Here is a 15,334-nt window from a genome sequence, read left to right on the forward strand (position 1 = left end):
CAGATTTCTCTGATGTCAGAAGTATAGGTGTTGAACGCTCTTGGTGATATGGAGTGTATTTACTCTTCCCAGATGACTTTGTAGTGTCGGACTGAAATACAGCGGCTGCTCGGCTTGAGATACGTTTAGCTTGTGACTTTGTTTGTAACCAGGATGCGAAGTCGGGGAGAGTAAAGGTTCTGTCTGTACCAGTTTGTAGAATTCCATGGCTCAGGCAGTATTCTACGAAGCTGTCTCGATAAGCAGGTGGCAGTTTACTCAGAAGGCGGTCTACGTGTGAACCACACATGAGCTCATACCCGTTTTGACCTTCCAGTGTTCTCAGCATGCCTACTAGTGATTGGACAGATAAGGCAAATGAGTCAAATGCATTAGAATCACCCATTTTAAGTGGTGGTGTACTCATGATTGCACCTAACTCAGATTGCACAAGCTGCCTGGGCTGGCCATACTTCTCCTGCAAAGCTTGTAAGGCTGTGGTGTATGGCTGTGGGTGGTGCATATATGCTTTAGCCAGTTGTTGGGCACTAGCAAATTTCAGGTGACTCAGCAACACTTGATATTTGTACTGCTCGCTGATGTGAGTATGGTGACTTAAGAAATTATCTAAGGCCAACTTCAACAAGGCAAAGTCACTTTCAGTGCCACTCTCAAACACTGGTAGTGTGGGGCGAGGAATGCCATAGGCTGCTGCCATCAGAAGTTCTGTCCCGGGTTGGGGTATGTAACCAGCTTGAGGAACAGGTAGAGGTGAATATGGTTGAGGGCAGATGGGTGTGTTTGATAAGAAAGGTGCTCTATGATGAGTGGTTGGAATAGGCTGATTCTGACTCATAAGAGGGGCTGACTGCCTTGGTAATGGAGTATTCACATGTGAGGTTGATGCAATGGGTGCAACAGGAGGTTTAGTCTGTGATATCAGAACACTACCTGGGTATGGTGTCGCAAGCTGAGTCGCTGCTTGTTGCACAGGGCTGAATGGAGGTAGTGGTATTGAGACTGGGCTTGGCTGCTGCAAGACATGTGACATATTCTCCTCATAATGTGCTACTTGTGATCTTCCTTGGGTTTGAGTGACTGAACATGCGGACAACTGTGCGGTGTAAGCTGGAACTTGTAATGGCAATGGAGGAGTTTTGAGTGACTGAACTATGCATGGTCCCCTTGATGTGCTCTGTGCCTCTGAGACAGTCTGCGTGGCTTGCATCATGGCCAATACGGGGCTGGGAGACTGCTGAGATACAGGAGACTGGACTGGGCTGGCATGAAGTGACTGTGGTGGTGGCACGGTTGTGTCTGGGGATCCTTCAGAACCTGCATTGTCCACACTCAAGTCTTGGCTGAGCAAAGAATTCACCAGTTTGGCCACTTCTAGGTCAGTCTCTGCCTTTTTTAGCTTACGTCGTCGTTCTAATTGGTTAGTTAGTGCTTCCTTTGCCATGAGAGCCTCTTCCTGAACACGTTGAGCCTCTTTAGCTTGTGTTTGCAGTCTCTGATATTCTATTTCTGCCAACGTGTCCTCCTCTATCTGCTGAAGTAGGTTGTCATACTGCCTCTGCTTGATTGTCTCATCCACCATGGCTGCCTGACTGCTTGTGAGTGCAGAAGTAGCTTGCACACCAGAGATAATGGAATGACCACTGGATCTGGAATGAGAGCTGGCTTTACTGTGGGACGTTTTCCTCGATTGGCTCTTATGTTGCTGTGACAGCGAGAAAAAGAGATTGGAGGAGGGTCCACTGGGGGTATGTAGTCAACCTCATAGTCACTCAGATGTGAAGGTGGTTTACTTTGTCTCTTGGGTCTGACCACAGGCTCCGCTGTATCACTAGCTGCAGTGTCCATATTGTTTGCTGTTGCCAGTATCCGGCTCGAAGGACCAATTTGTTGCAGGCTACCACCTCTGTCAACCTTGTTAAATTTTCAGTTCTACTGGCGGACAAATATGGACATTGATTCCGGTTAGAGAATCAGGCATGGTCGATGTGAATCCTTTCAAGCTTTTCTTTAATAGTACTTTTCAGGTAATCAGTGATATCCCTTACAACATCATCTGAAGATGTGATAGATCCAATGGCAGTATTTAACATAGGTTATTGCGTTGTGGTCTGTGAAACAGATAAAGAATACAGTATAAATACAACATCTGTATATATTCACTGCAAATTAACTCACAAAATATCAATAACTGGTTAAATCACTCATCACAAACGAATACTCAACTATCAGATAATATATGTATATTATATAAGAAAGTAAACTCCAATACACGGCATAACGCAGCATGAAATACAACAACACTTGTGAGTTCAATGTGATCAGACTAACGCGGCTTATGGAATTAGCGCCTATCCGCGGTCACATCGCGATCATCATTACACATCTCAAAAACATTCCACAGATCGCCAGACATTCACAATTATAAGTACAAAGTGTTAATTAAATATTTACATGATTACTCACATTTGTTTGCATAAATGCACAACACTGAACAATAATGGAGAGCGCACGTCTGGAGCTGGCTATTGCATCAGTCTATTGGAAGTAGCAACTACAATATCAGTCCGTCAGAAACCGTTCCGGTGGTCTTTCTGACAATCAAAATACAGTAAAAACAGTAATATTGTGAAACATTATTTCAATTTAAAACAACAATTTTTATATATTAAAAATAATTAACATTTCTGTAATGGCAAAGCTGATTTTTCAGCATTATTATGATGATCATTTATCATCATTGTCACTTTTGATCAATTTAATGCATCCTTGCAGAATAAAAGTCAAATTTCTTACAATCTTACTGACCTCAAACAGTTTTGAACAGTTGTATATAATATAATAACTGCTGAAACTCTGAGACTGGTAGTTTGATAACCTGTTGTAAAGTAATTTGAAGCTTTGACAGTGAATTCCAATTGTCTGTGTTCTCTCACTTAGGTTTCCTCCATCTATAAGGATCCCAGCATTGGAAACCTGATTAACATTGCTATTGTGGAGCTGGTCATCATAAAGAATGAGCTGGTAAGAGTTCTGTTTGAGGAAGTGTGGTAATTAATGGTTGCATTACGAGCTCTTTTAAAATGTACTTAAGCAGATTATTACAGTCAAGCCTTAATTATTTCCATATGTCTAAATGTAATCGAATGTTCTCATCTGTCTCTGTTCTTCTACAGGATGGTCCCACTATCTCTTTCAATGCACAAGTCAGTTTGAAAAACTTCTGCATATGGCAGCAGAGTCAGAACCATCCGGATGACAGCCATCATTCACATCATGACACCGCCATTCTAATCACAAGGTAAAAGCCATTTTTATGGGATGCTTTAGATTTCGGATATTTCTTTACCTAGTCTTATTGCTCACAGCTGTTGTAGAATACAGAACATACGATAAGTCTAGTTGTGTGATGTTTTGTGGCTTCTCTCCACAGTGTGGTTTCAGTGCCATTCATGTGGCAACACAGAAACGGCATACTTGGTGTGAACATTGAAAATGGCAAAAAATCTGTTTAATATAATTGATTTGAGTAACAAAGTGATTATTTATGGTGCTACAATTACTTGGGTCATTCTTTTCAAGGCTATGAGTGCAGAAAGAAGAAACCAGTGGGCAGCAAAGACACAAATGCAAGATAAAAGTGTATCCAAATTTGTGACGCCTTATCCTTTTTTCATTTTTAGGCAGGACATCTGTCGAGCACGGGACAAGTGTGACACTTTAGGTAAATCATCTTTGTTTGAAAATGGTGATTATAATTATACTTATGTCGACAATGAGCATGATGTTGATGGCAGTGATGAGAATTACAACAACAGCTACGAATAATATTATTCCTTTAGTTTTGACTATAACCACTGTGTACTCTCATGCTCAGGTCTTGCTGAGCTGGGTACAGTTTGTGATCCCTACAGAAGTTGCAGTATTAATGAGGATAATGGACTCAGTACTGCGTTCACCATTGCTCATGAGCTTGGCCATGTGTGAGTACTATTTTTGTGAAATGTTTCGCTTTGTAAATATGTGTGTACTTTTCTCCTTTAAAATGAATGCCACTTGAGTTAATTTTTTGTTAGCACAATGACAGTCATGCTTTTTTAAGTTTTAAATGTGACTTAAGTGTCCAAATACTTTTTGGGCTGTAACGTCTCCCAAATTATCCTCAAATGCTCTTGTCACATTGACTTTGCTTGAGAGGTGCTTTTATTATACCCAGAACTAAATTGTCTTACTGTTGTGTTCTACATTTTTTTAGTACTGCTTTTAAAAAACTCCACTTCTTCAAGGTCCACAAGTTTCTCAGGCCTCTCTACTACAGTTTTTCCTTAGATGTGTTTCTTTTATTTTGGTATACTTTGGGAAGATGCCTTTGCCTTTTGTACAGCTCGATAACAGTGTGTCTGTGTCTGATATGCAACTTCTCAAGGTCTTTTGTTCATCACTGCAGAAATAACTTTTTTAGCTTAATAGACTCTTGGAGGTCAATTATTTAAATAAATTATGTCATGGCATATACAGTGATCTCATGATGGTCAAGTATATTAAAACAAACATTCTGTCAGTGTCTCTCTGTAGCTATTTTAGTCATAGCTTGCCGAAAATCTTCATTAGAAGGCTAACATGTTATGGCAAATGCATCTACAGCTAAATTTAGCATGTACAGTCATTTGGAAATGACCTTTAAAGGCCTTTAAATGAACTCCCTTTTTGAATTCCACTCTTATCCGTTGGCATCAGTACCATGCGCTTGAGTGGGGATTTAGTCCTGGTGCTGTTCAATGCTATGCAGCGGGTACCACATCTCTCCGCTATGGCCGTCACTGAATCTGATATGTCCTGCTGCTCATGGGATTATTACTTTCCTTACTAATGGCCAACTGTTATGAGATCTTTAATATTGCCAGTATTGCAAGCAATATCTTGAGAGCAGGGTGGCATATGGTCTATTTAATGCTGATATAAATAAAACTATTTATTGATGACAAATAAAAAAAATGTTACTGAACTAAAATGAGCACATATTTTACACTGTTCTTATTAAATATTTACTAAAATATTGAATAAATATTGTTCCTTTATGGTTTGGGATATTTCATTGCACAGACTCACTTCCCCTATTTTTACATTTAGGTTACCTTAGCCATTATGTACAGTAAAGTAATTTGTTATCTATTCTAATCCCAAAATGAAAATCCATTCCTCGTGCTGTACATCATAATGCTGCAAAGCTTAAATTTAATAGTAGCATTGATTTTAGTTTAAATTGTTTATTTTTTATTTATAGTCCTGAGTGTTTTAACATCAGCTACAGATATATATATATATATATATATATATATATATATATATATAGCTGATGTTAAAACACTCATACAATAAATATAAAAAAATATAAATATAAATAAAAAAATACATAATAATTGCCCAGCTATATATATATATATATATATATATATATATATATATATATATATATATATATATGTATATATATATATATATATGTATATATATATATATATATGTATATATATATATATATATATATATATATATGTATATATATATATATATATATATATATATATGTATGTATATATATATATATGTATGTATATATATATATATATAGCTGGGCAATTATTATGTAAATTTTAAATACTTATTGTGCAAATAATTAGATATATAGAGTTGTGTGTGTGTGTGTGTGTGTGTTTATTTATTTATTTATACACACATTTTATTTTTTTACATGTAAGAATAATTGACCAGCTTGAAAGAAAATACATTGAAAAAATTTTTTTTTTTCATTCAGAGATTGCTAGGAAAATTCAGTTACAAAGAATTGCAAAGAAACATTGAATTAATCATGACATTTTGAAGTAGAAGACTAGTCAGTCTTACAGATATGGTGTGGATCAGTTTCAGAGTACATGTGTCCTGAACCTGCTCATCATCCTGTCCTGTGTGTGTGTGTGTGTGTGTGTGCATGTGTGTTTTCAATTATGCTCTCAGGTTCAACATGCCTCACGATGACAGTAACAAATGCAAGGAGGATGGAGTGAAGAACCAGCAACATGTGATGGCCCCAACGCTCAACTATTACACCAATCCATGGATGTGGTCCAAATGTAGCCGGAAATACATCACAGAGTTTCTCGAGTATGTAAACCTGTGATGTTGGATTGAACTCTCTGTTTTGCACTCCACATGTCCAGTGTCAACATTAATTTGCTTTCTTCTAAACATACTCAATTGAAATGGAAACAATGTCATCAGTAGCAAATGGAACAGATTCATTTTTTTTTCTTTTTTGTCTTCAGTCACTCACTAAGAACATTTCTGTTGTTTGTGTCTAGTTTGTTTTGTTTTTCTTCAACTCATTTGTTTACCATTTCTCATTAGCACAGGGTATGGTGAGTGCTTGCTCGATGAGCCAGTTTCTAGGCCATACAGTTTGTCCAAGCAGCTGCCTGGACAGATATACAGTGTCAATAAACAATGTGAGCTGATATTTGGGCCTGGGACACAGGTGTGCCCATATATGGTGAGAAAATCCCTCAGGGAATTGCACAACATACTGACATAGACGTCTTCTACTGTGTATTATCTGCTGTTTAACATTATTTATGGAGATGTTTTTCATAAAAAAACATGAAGAGAGTCTGTAATAGAGCTTGTTAGTAATATCAAAGTGACATTCAAAGCATGCTACATGTGCAGAAAAAAATCAGGCATCAGTGCAAATGCTGTGTGTGAGTGTTTAAGAGTTGTTAAGCTAACAGTAAGTGTTTGGATGGTGTGCAGACACAGTGCAGGAGGTTGTGGTGCACCAGTCCAGAAGGAGTTCAGCGTGGCTGTCGGACCCAACACATGCCATGGGCCGATGGGACCGAGTGTTCTCCAGGAAAGGCAAGCACTTCAGTATATCAAATTTGAAAATAATTAGAAAAATTTTGTTTAGACCACAACAAACTCCAAAATATCTTCTGTGTTAAATGACATGAGTGAGGTTTTGGGGTGAACTGTCTCTTTAAAAAAGATTTACGTAATCTTTTCTATTATGAAGAAATAATACAATTGGTTGGTTGCTTGAGATGGCTGTACAATATGTGATTTGTGTGTAGGTCCAACAGATATTTTTTGCAGTTGCAAAGCAGATGAAAAGCAGATTCATCAGTGCAACTTCAAACACATTTTTCCTTCAAATAGCGACCAAATCACGTGCACTCTGACACTCGTCCTCACTAATTGATGCTTTCCCTGTTTTACAATGTTTCCCAGATTGTGAACTCAAGTCAGATTTACATAGTGGTAGTTATAGTGAATGTCAGTCTCATGACCTCCATATGAAAAGCATTGCAGATGACATCACAAAAGGGCAATTTTACATGGTTGCCAGGTATCTCAGCATTGAATTGCTGCCATGGATTGTTTTTCTTTGAAAATCATATATCCTTTCATGTGGTATCATGCAGCTTGATGTATCTAGATCTCTTGCAGCTTGTTTTGATTTTCACACTTGGAACAGCCATGATATGTGGATTGTCTCGTAATCATTGGTTGAAATTGTTTTACATTTAAGCTTTGCATCACCCAACTTGACCCATGTGCAGGTGGAAGGCGTTTACCAAGTGGAGTAAACTTTTCCTTGAAAGTTCCCTTTGGCAAGCTGTTTTTAACTCCCAAAACAAAGAGATGCTTGACAAGGGTTTTAAGTGAAACAAAACACACTTTGAATTTTCATGTTGTCTGTGTATTAATATCATTCCTTTGTCATTTTAGTCGGTGGACTTTATAACAAGCAGGCTGCATTGACTGATTCTGCAATGATCTCATCTTTTCTGTGTTTGCTTCTCATTTGCAGCATTGTAAACATGGCCTGTGCATCCATAAAGAGCATGAATCTGTTCAATTAGATGGTGCCTGGGGTGTCTGGAGTCCCTTTGGCACATGCTCAAGGACCTGCGGAGGGGGAATCAAGATCGCTGTGCGTGATTGCAACCGACCCGTGTAAGCTGCAGCTCTTTGTAGTCTTGCATCCTCACTGGACTGTGAATTAGCACCAGGTTTCTCAATGTTCCTGGAAAATTATAGCATCACAGCCATCCTGAAGAAGAATATTCTTCAACAGAGAATGTATACTTAATACACATGGGTAGACAGCAGGTTTTGCTCTATTTAAATTTCTAAGAAAGGATTTATAGTTACCATTTATAGTCAATTTTTCTCAATGTGACTATGTGCTCGGTTTATGTGTATTTATGACATTTAGGCCCAAAAATGGGGGGAAGTATTGTGTTGGACGCAGAATGAAATTCCGTTCCTGCAACTCTGAGCCATGTTCCAAACAAAAGAAAGACTTCAGGGAGGAACAGTGTGCCAACTTTGATGGGCGACACTTCAACATCAATGGTCTACCTCCAAATGTCCGCTGGGTGCCAAAGTATAGTGGAAGTAAGGTTTTTGTCCAATGATTGCAAATGGCACAAATTCAAGGAAAAGTTAACTCAAAAACCATTTTGTCATTAATTTCTCACCGTCATGTTGTTCCAAAACATATTCTATTGAAAACAAAATCTTTTTCAAAAGGTCTTTTTCAAACAATGAAAGATCATAGTGACCATGTGTGTTAAACTCCGAAAAAATTACCAATGTCTGTTGCTGTTGCTTTTCTTCCATATATCTTCCATATGTGTTCCACTGAAACAGCTTGTAAATAAAAAATATATTATTAGAAATATATATAAATAACTCGAACTAAAATTAAAATATAAAAATAAACGATAATTCTAAATATTAATAAATACTGTATTAATAAATAATCGTAAAACAAAACTGCAGATTTCTCACTTGATGTTTTCCAGTAATTTCTGCTCATATGCCCTCAATGTTTGTTGAGGATGTCCCTATAGAATAAGTTTCTTAAGTTCTAACTGATTGTTAAACTAATATATAATTGCTTTCAGTATGTATTAACCCATATAAAAACATAATTTGAAACATGGTGGAGACAATAATTTCAAAGGTTCCATACTTAAAAAAAAATGTAATTACCAAACCCAATTACATTTTAATTACCTAGGGAATAGTGTAGTACAATAGCTGTGATGAGAAACGTACTATCAATGTCCTAAATACAGTAAGTCTGAAGTCACACTGTACTAACTCTTTCTCATGGCTCTGTGTGCTGTAGTTCTGATGAAGGATCGATGTAAGCTATTCTGTCGTGTGGCGGGCAATACAGCTTACTACCAACTCAGGGACAGAGTTATTGATGGAACGCAGTGTGGGCCTGACACCAACGATATCTGTGTGCAAGGACTGTGCAGGGTGGGTGCTTTTGTGTGTATGTATGGTGTGAAAATGCAATTTTCAATTAATATCCCGCAGAATTTAAAGAGATAGTCCTGTGTAATCCTGTTTTAGTGTTTCCTTTGAATTAATTCCACATCCTGTTTCTATAGCAAGCAGGATGTGACCACGTGTTGAACTCCAAGGCCAGGAGAGATAAGTGTGGAGTGTGTGGTGGAGATAACTCATCTTGCAAGACTGTGGCAGGAACGTTCAACATAGTGCATTATGGTAGGTGACACAAGTCAAAAGTTTAGTGGGGTTCAGATCAGTTTTATTTTTTTCATGTTAATGAAAGTAATCCAGAGTATCTTAATTCTTCAGGTCCACGCCGTTCAGCCCAATTACAGACTAAAAGAACAATAATATTTACTCTATATTAATCGTTTTGGAAGAGCATTTGATTGATTTCTGCTTTTTTATAGGTTACAATGTTGTGGTACGAATTCCCAGCGGTGCTAGAAACATAGATGTGAGACAACACAGCTATTCAGGGAAACCAGAGGACGATAACTACCTCGGTAAGGCAACAAATTATATTAGACGTTAAATACAAATCCATATGATTGTTTTTTTTTGTTTGTTTGTTTTTTCAGTTTTAGTTCAATGGTTGTTCAGAGGATTTAAATAAAACTTGACAATGTAATAATAGATATTAGAGATGCACTGATAATTGTGGCCAAAACAGATGTTGATAATTATTTTCATGTTATATTTAAATTATATAATATTTTATTTACTTAAAAAATAAAACTTAAAAACCTATGTATATTTCTATAAAATACTAAATGCTTCAAGTGCTTTTAACAATATCATAATGTAAAGTATGAAAATGAATGGTTATTTTAATGTTTGATTTTAAGATAATATTGCATTTAAAAAAGTTAAGTTATTAGTTTAATTATTTAAAGATTTTATTTAATTGAACATTAGATGTTGTATATAATTAAATATCCTACATTTTAAAATAAATGTTAATAATTTATGGAAAACATCTGATTTTGAATTCATGAACAATCCTAATTTAAAATGAATCTTATATATTTTCTGTGATGTGCTATAAATTAACCGATGTCAAGATTTAATTTAAGCTTTTCAAGAGGCTTTTGCAAGAGTGTTCATAGACGTTTTTGTGTTAATGCTTCTCTACAAACCTATGGACATATGTGCTGCTTTCAGCAGATTACGGAGCTGTGCTTGTATGTTTATTGATATCTTTGCATGCCTATGTTTATTTGGCTCATATGTGTGTGTTTATGTATGAGGAACAAGGGTTGGCCGGTGTAATATGTGAAGCTGCGAGGAAAGTAACTTAGGAAATTAGCTACATAATCACATTAGTGTGCATATTTGAAGCATACTGACTTCAGCAGAGCAAGAGGTGGCCTTTTCACAGAAAACTGGATTTCTTTACCCCGATTAGCCTAATCTGCCCCAACTGTTGCTAAATCTGACTGTATATGAAAATGTTTTATTCCTTAGGTAATTCAGGTCTTGTAGTGAATAAAATTTGTGTTTAAAACAAATGGATGCTGTTTGATTGTTGATCCTGTCACATGCCTGAATACATATTAGCTTTTTGTGCTTGAACATATATAAAGCATGCATGTTGTTTTAATTTTTTGCAGCCTTGTCCAATGGCCGTGGAGAATATTTACTCAATGGAGATTTTGTGGTCAGTATGTTTAAAAGGGAAGTAAGAGTAGGGAATACTGTTATTGAATACAGTGGCTCTGACCATGTTGTTGAGAGAATCAACTGCACTGACCGCCTAGAAGAGGAGATTATTATCCAGGTAATATGGCTTCAGTGAATTCAATTTGAACTTTAATGTTGTCTTACATTGTGGAATATTGCAACTTCACATTTAAAGAACATGTCAATCATTTTGGAACTCTTTGTAACATCACACTTTAAGTCTATATGTGATCTTTTCCAACTAGGTGCTATCCGTAGGTAACCTCTTCAACCCTGACGTCAGGTATTCCTACAATATTCCTATAGAGGACAAACCTCAGCAGTTTTTATGGGATGCGTTCGGTCCATGGCAGGATTGCAGTCTTTTGTGCCAAGGTGGGTGTGAAAGAAGCAACAAATATTTTTTAGTGAAACAGTTGCCAGAAATGTCAGTTTAGAATTTGGTAAACTTGAACCAGACGTTTTAATGCTGACGGGGACATCCAGTTCAGTGTTTCCTGGAAATTTGGAGAATACAATGAGGAACTTTCTTTTTTCTTCCTTTGTCTAGATCACAAACATGTGTTTGAACTTCTGTATGTCTTGTGCTGTATGTTATGTGCATCAGGAGAGCGCAAGAGGAAGATCACGTGCAGTCGTGAGTCGGATCGAGTGGTTGTGTCTGATCAGCGGTGTAATAGCTCTCCCAAACCAGCTGTGATCTCTGAGCCATGCAACACAGACTGTGAACTCAGGTACATGTCCACATTGACTAGTTTTATAAACTTTTAGTGTCTTGTTTAACCAAATTATACACTAACGTAGGGCTGCAAAATTAATCAAATTTCTAATCGCAATAAAAATTTATGGATACCACAATTACGGAATCGTTCAAAGCGCCAATTAATCATTTAAAGTCCACTTATGTTATTCTGTGTGCTTAAGATGCATTTTTTTTGTTCTACATGTTATCTTAGGGGTTATTTCCTATTTTATTTAATTTTAGTTTTAATTATAATAATTTTTTTACTTTTTTATAATTCAAAGAAGAAACCAATCCGATGAATACTTAATACTATAGAAAAGCACTAAAAGTTGTTCAGTTAGACTGTTTTCAGCTTGTTTATTTTCATAAAAGAATGCAGCATTCAGTTGCATCAAACAATAGTAATAACATCTATCGATGTAAATATCGATGTAAATTGTGATAATGGCAAATACAATTTCAAGGGAATAATCGACAATTATGATTTTTGTCATAATTGTGCAGCCCTACACCAACGTTAAAAAGTTTGGAGTTAGTGAGAGAGAGAGTGTGTGTGTGTATGTGTGTCTGAAAGAAATTGTGACCCGTGCTGGCAAAATGAGTTGGAATGCGCACAGGCTAATTTTGAGCTAAAGCAAAAAATCGAATTAATCGATTTGAAGTTTTCACAAAAAATGGGTTCATTAAGCCCTCGTCTAGCAATCCCAGTGCTCCAAATAATAAGTGTAGATGTTTAATTACCTTTATTTGTAAGTTTTCTGACAGGAGAACCTTTTCTCCGCTTGCTTCTCATGCTGATTGTCATCTGAAGATCGCGCTTAAAGGCGCTTCCGACTGCCCGCGATCCCGATAAATATACACATATACCGTATTTTCCGGACTATAAGTCGCACTTTTTTTCATAGTTTGGCTGGTCCTGCGACTTAAAGTCAGGTGCGACTTATTTATCAAAATTAATTTGACATAAACCGAGAGAAATGAACCAATAGAAAACATTACCGTCTACAGCCGCGAGAGGGCGCTGTATGCTGCTCATTGCTCTTGTAGTCTACACTGAAGACATTGAGCGCCCTCTCGCGGCTGTAGACGGTAATGTTTTCTCTTGGTGCTTGGTTCTAAATAAATGCGACTTATAGTCCAGTGCGACTTATATATGTTTTTCCCTCATCATGACGTATTTTTGGACTGATGCGACTTATACTCGGGTGCGACTTATAGTCCGAAAAATACGGTACACAGAATTACAGTATTTAAGTGTATTTAAGTATTTAAACATAACATTTATGTTTTAAGTGGATGTTTGGAAAAACCCTGTTGGGGAAAAACATTTGATTTTGCTTTGGTACCTTCAGAAAACTTTAACTTGAATTTGCTGACTCTATCGACATCAAACAGGCGTAGCTCAGTCATTTTCGTCCGATTGCAACAAATCATACATAATTTTGAAGGTCTCTTAATGGAGAATGTGAAAATAAAATAACAAATTTTTGACAGTTTGCTCATTTTGCTAGCAAAGGTCACATTTATTACTTTTATTCAGCAAAAGAACAATAAACTTATCAAAGCTGACAGTAAAGGTATGTATAATGTTAGAAAAGATTTCAATTTCTAACAAATGTTCTTTTAAAACTTCTAATTAAAGAATCATGAAAGAAAAATGTGACCCTAGACAACAAAACCAGTCTTAAAGGGTTAGTTCGCCCAAATAGAAAAATTTTTTCATTAATAACTTACCCTCATGTTGTTCCAAACCCGTGAGACCTCCGTTTATCTTCGGAACACAGTTTAAGATATTTTAGATTTAGTCCGAGAGCTCTCAGTCCCTCCATTGAAGCTGTGTGAACAGTATACTGTCCATGTCCAGAAAGATAATAAAAACATCATCAAAGTAGTCCATGTGACATCAGAGGGTCAGTTAGAATTTTTTGAAGCATCGAAAATACATTTTGGTCCAAAAATAGCAAAAACTACGACTTTATTGAGCATTGTCTTCTCTTCCGTGTCTGTTGTAAGACAGTTCAAAACAAAGCAGTTTGTGATATCCGGTTCGCGAACGAATCATTCGATGTAACCAGATCTTTTTGAACCAGTTCACCAAATTTAACTGAATCGTTTTAAACGGTTTGCGTCTACAATACGCATTAATCCACAAAAGACTTAAGCTGTTAAATTTTTTAATGTGGCCGACCCTCTGAGTTCAAACAAACCAATATCCCTGAGTAATTCATTTACTCAAACAGTACACTGACTGAACTGCTGTGAAGAGAGAACTGAAGATGAACACCAAGTCGAGCCAACATTGCAGTGAACGCGCTTACAACAGACCCGGAAGAGAAGACAATGCTGAATAAAGTCATAGTTTTTGCTATTTTTGGACCAAAATGTATTTTCGATGCTTCAACAAATTCTAACTGACCCTCTGATGTCACATGGACTACTTTGATGATGTTTTTCTTACCTTTCTGGACATGGACAGTATACCGTACACACAGCTTCAATGGAGGGACTGAGAGGTCTCGGACTAAATCTAAAATATCTTAAACTGTGTTCCGAAGATGAACGGAGGTCTTACGGGTTTCCATTTTTGGGTGAACTAACCCTTTAAAATATATAAAGATAGAAAACAGTTATTTTAAATAGTAATAATATTTAGTTTTTACTGTAGTTTTTTTTATTAAATAAACGCAGCCTTGGTAAGCAAAACATTAAACAACCTTAACCAAACTTTTGAATGATAGTTAGTTTGTTTGTTTGTTTGTTCGTATATATATATATATATATATATATATATATATATATATATATATATATATATATATATATATATATATATATATATATATATATATGCATGTATATATTTATTTATATATATAAATATATAAATAAATAAATAAATATATATATATATATATATATATATATATATATATATATATATATATATATATATATATATATATATATATATATATATATATATATATATATATATGCAACATTGTGTTTAACCTTGCTACATTTCTTCAATTTACAGGTGGCAGGTTGTTCGCAAAAGCGAGTGTACAGCCGTATGTGGTCTGGGTTTCCGTACTTTGGTCATTTACTGCATCAAACAGAGCAGGTTAGATGGAAAAACCCAGAAGGTTGACGACTGGTATTGCAGCAGCCAGCGCAAGCCTGAAGACAAGGAGGTGTGCCATGGAGACTGCAACCCTGGTGAATGGGAGTACTCCCTCTGGTCCGAGGTGCAAAAAAACTCATTGGTCTCAAATCAGCTTTTGTTGAACATATTGCTTGTAAAAATGTGAACTGTATATTTTTGACATATAACTTACCACGAGAATGTTTTTCTTGGTTATCTAGTGCTCCAGGAGCTGTGGAGGAGGAACACGCCATAGGAGTGCAGTTTGTGGAAAGTCAGCAGAAACTGATGATGAAAGCAAGTGCAACCAACAAGAAAAGCTCACAGTCCAGCCTTGTAATGACTTCCTGTGTCCTCAATGGAAAACTGGAGACTGGTCTGAGGTAATCACTGAG

The 15,334-nt window shown here is 36.4% G+C and overlaps 1 protein-coding gene across 1 annotated transcript in view; it reads left to right on the forward strand.

The window, feature by feature from the left end:
• LOC132119438 (A disintegrin and metalloproteinase with thrombospondin motifs 9-like) overlaps positions 1-15,334 on the forward strand; it is a 39,773-nt gene that overhangs the window by 10,539 nt on the left and 13,900 nt on the right. The window contains exons 5-21 of the mRNA XM_059529390.1: positions 2,938-3,021; positions 3,174-3,298; positions 3,681-3,721; positions 3,875-3,980; positions 6,013-6,159; positions 6,403-6,544; positions 6,805-6,909; positions 7,865-8,010; positions 8,273-8,454; positions 9,194-9,330; positions 9,465-9,582; positions 9,777-9,872; positions 10,980-11,146; positions 11,295-11,424; positions 11,657-11,783; positions 14,832-15,042; positions 15,161-15,322. Coding sequence (XP_059385373.1) covers positions 2,938-3,021; positions 3,174-3,298; positions 3,681-3,721; positions 3,875-3,980; positions 6,013-6,159; positions 6,403-6,544; positions 6,805-6,909; positions 7,865-8,010; positions 8,273-8,454; positions 9,194-9,330; positions 9,465-9,582; positions 9,777-9,872; positions 10,980-11,146; positions 11,295-11,424; positions 11,657-11,783; positions 14,832-15,042; positions 15,161-15,322 — 2,226 coding nt within the window. The remainder of the gene's footprint in view (positions 1-2,937; positions 3,022-3,173; positions 3,299-3,680; positions 3,722-3,874; positions 3,981-6,012; positions 6,160-6,402; positions 6,545-6,804; positions 6,910-7,864; positions 8,011-8,272; positions 8,455-9,193; positions 9,331-9,464; positions 9,583-9,776; positions 9,873-10,979; positions 11,147-11,294; positions 11,425-11,656; positions 11,784-14,831; positions 15,043-15,160; positions 15,323-15,334) is intronic.

The sequence above is a fragment of the Carassius carassius genome, chromosome 38 (assembly GCF_963082965.1).
Source record: "Carassius carassius chromosome 38, fCarCar2.1, whole genome shotgun sequence".
NCBI classification, from domain to species: Eukaryota; Metazoa; Chordata; class Actinopteri; order Cypriniformes; family Cyprinidae; genus Carassius; species Carassius carassius.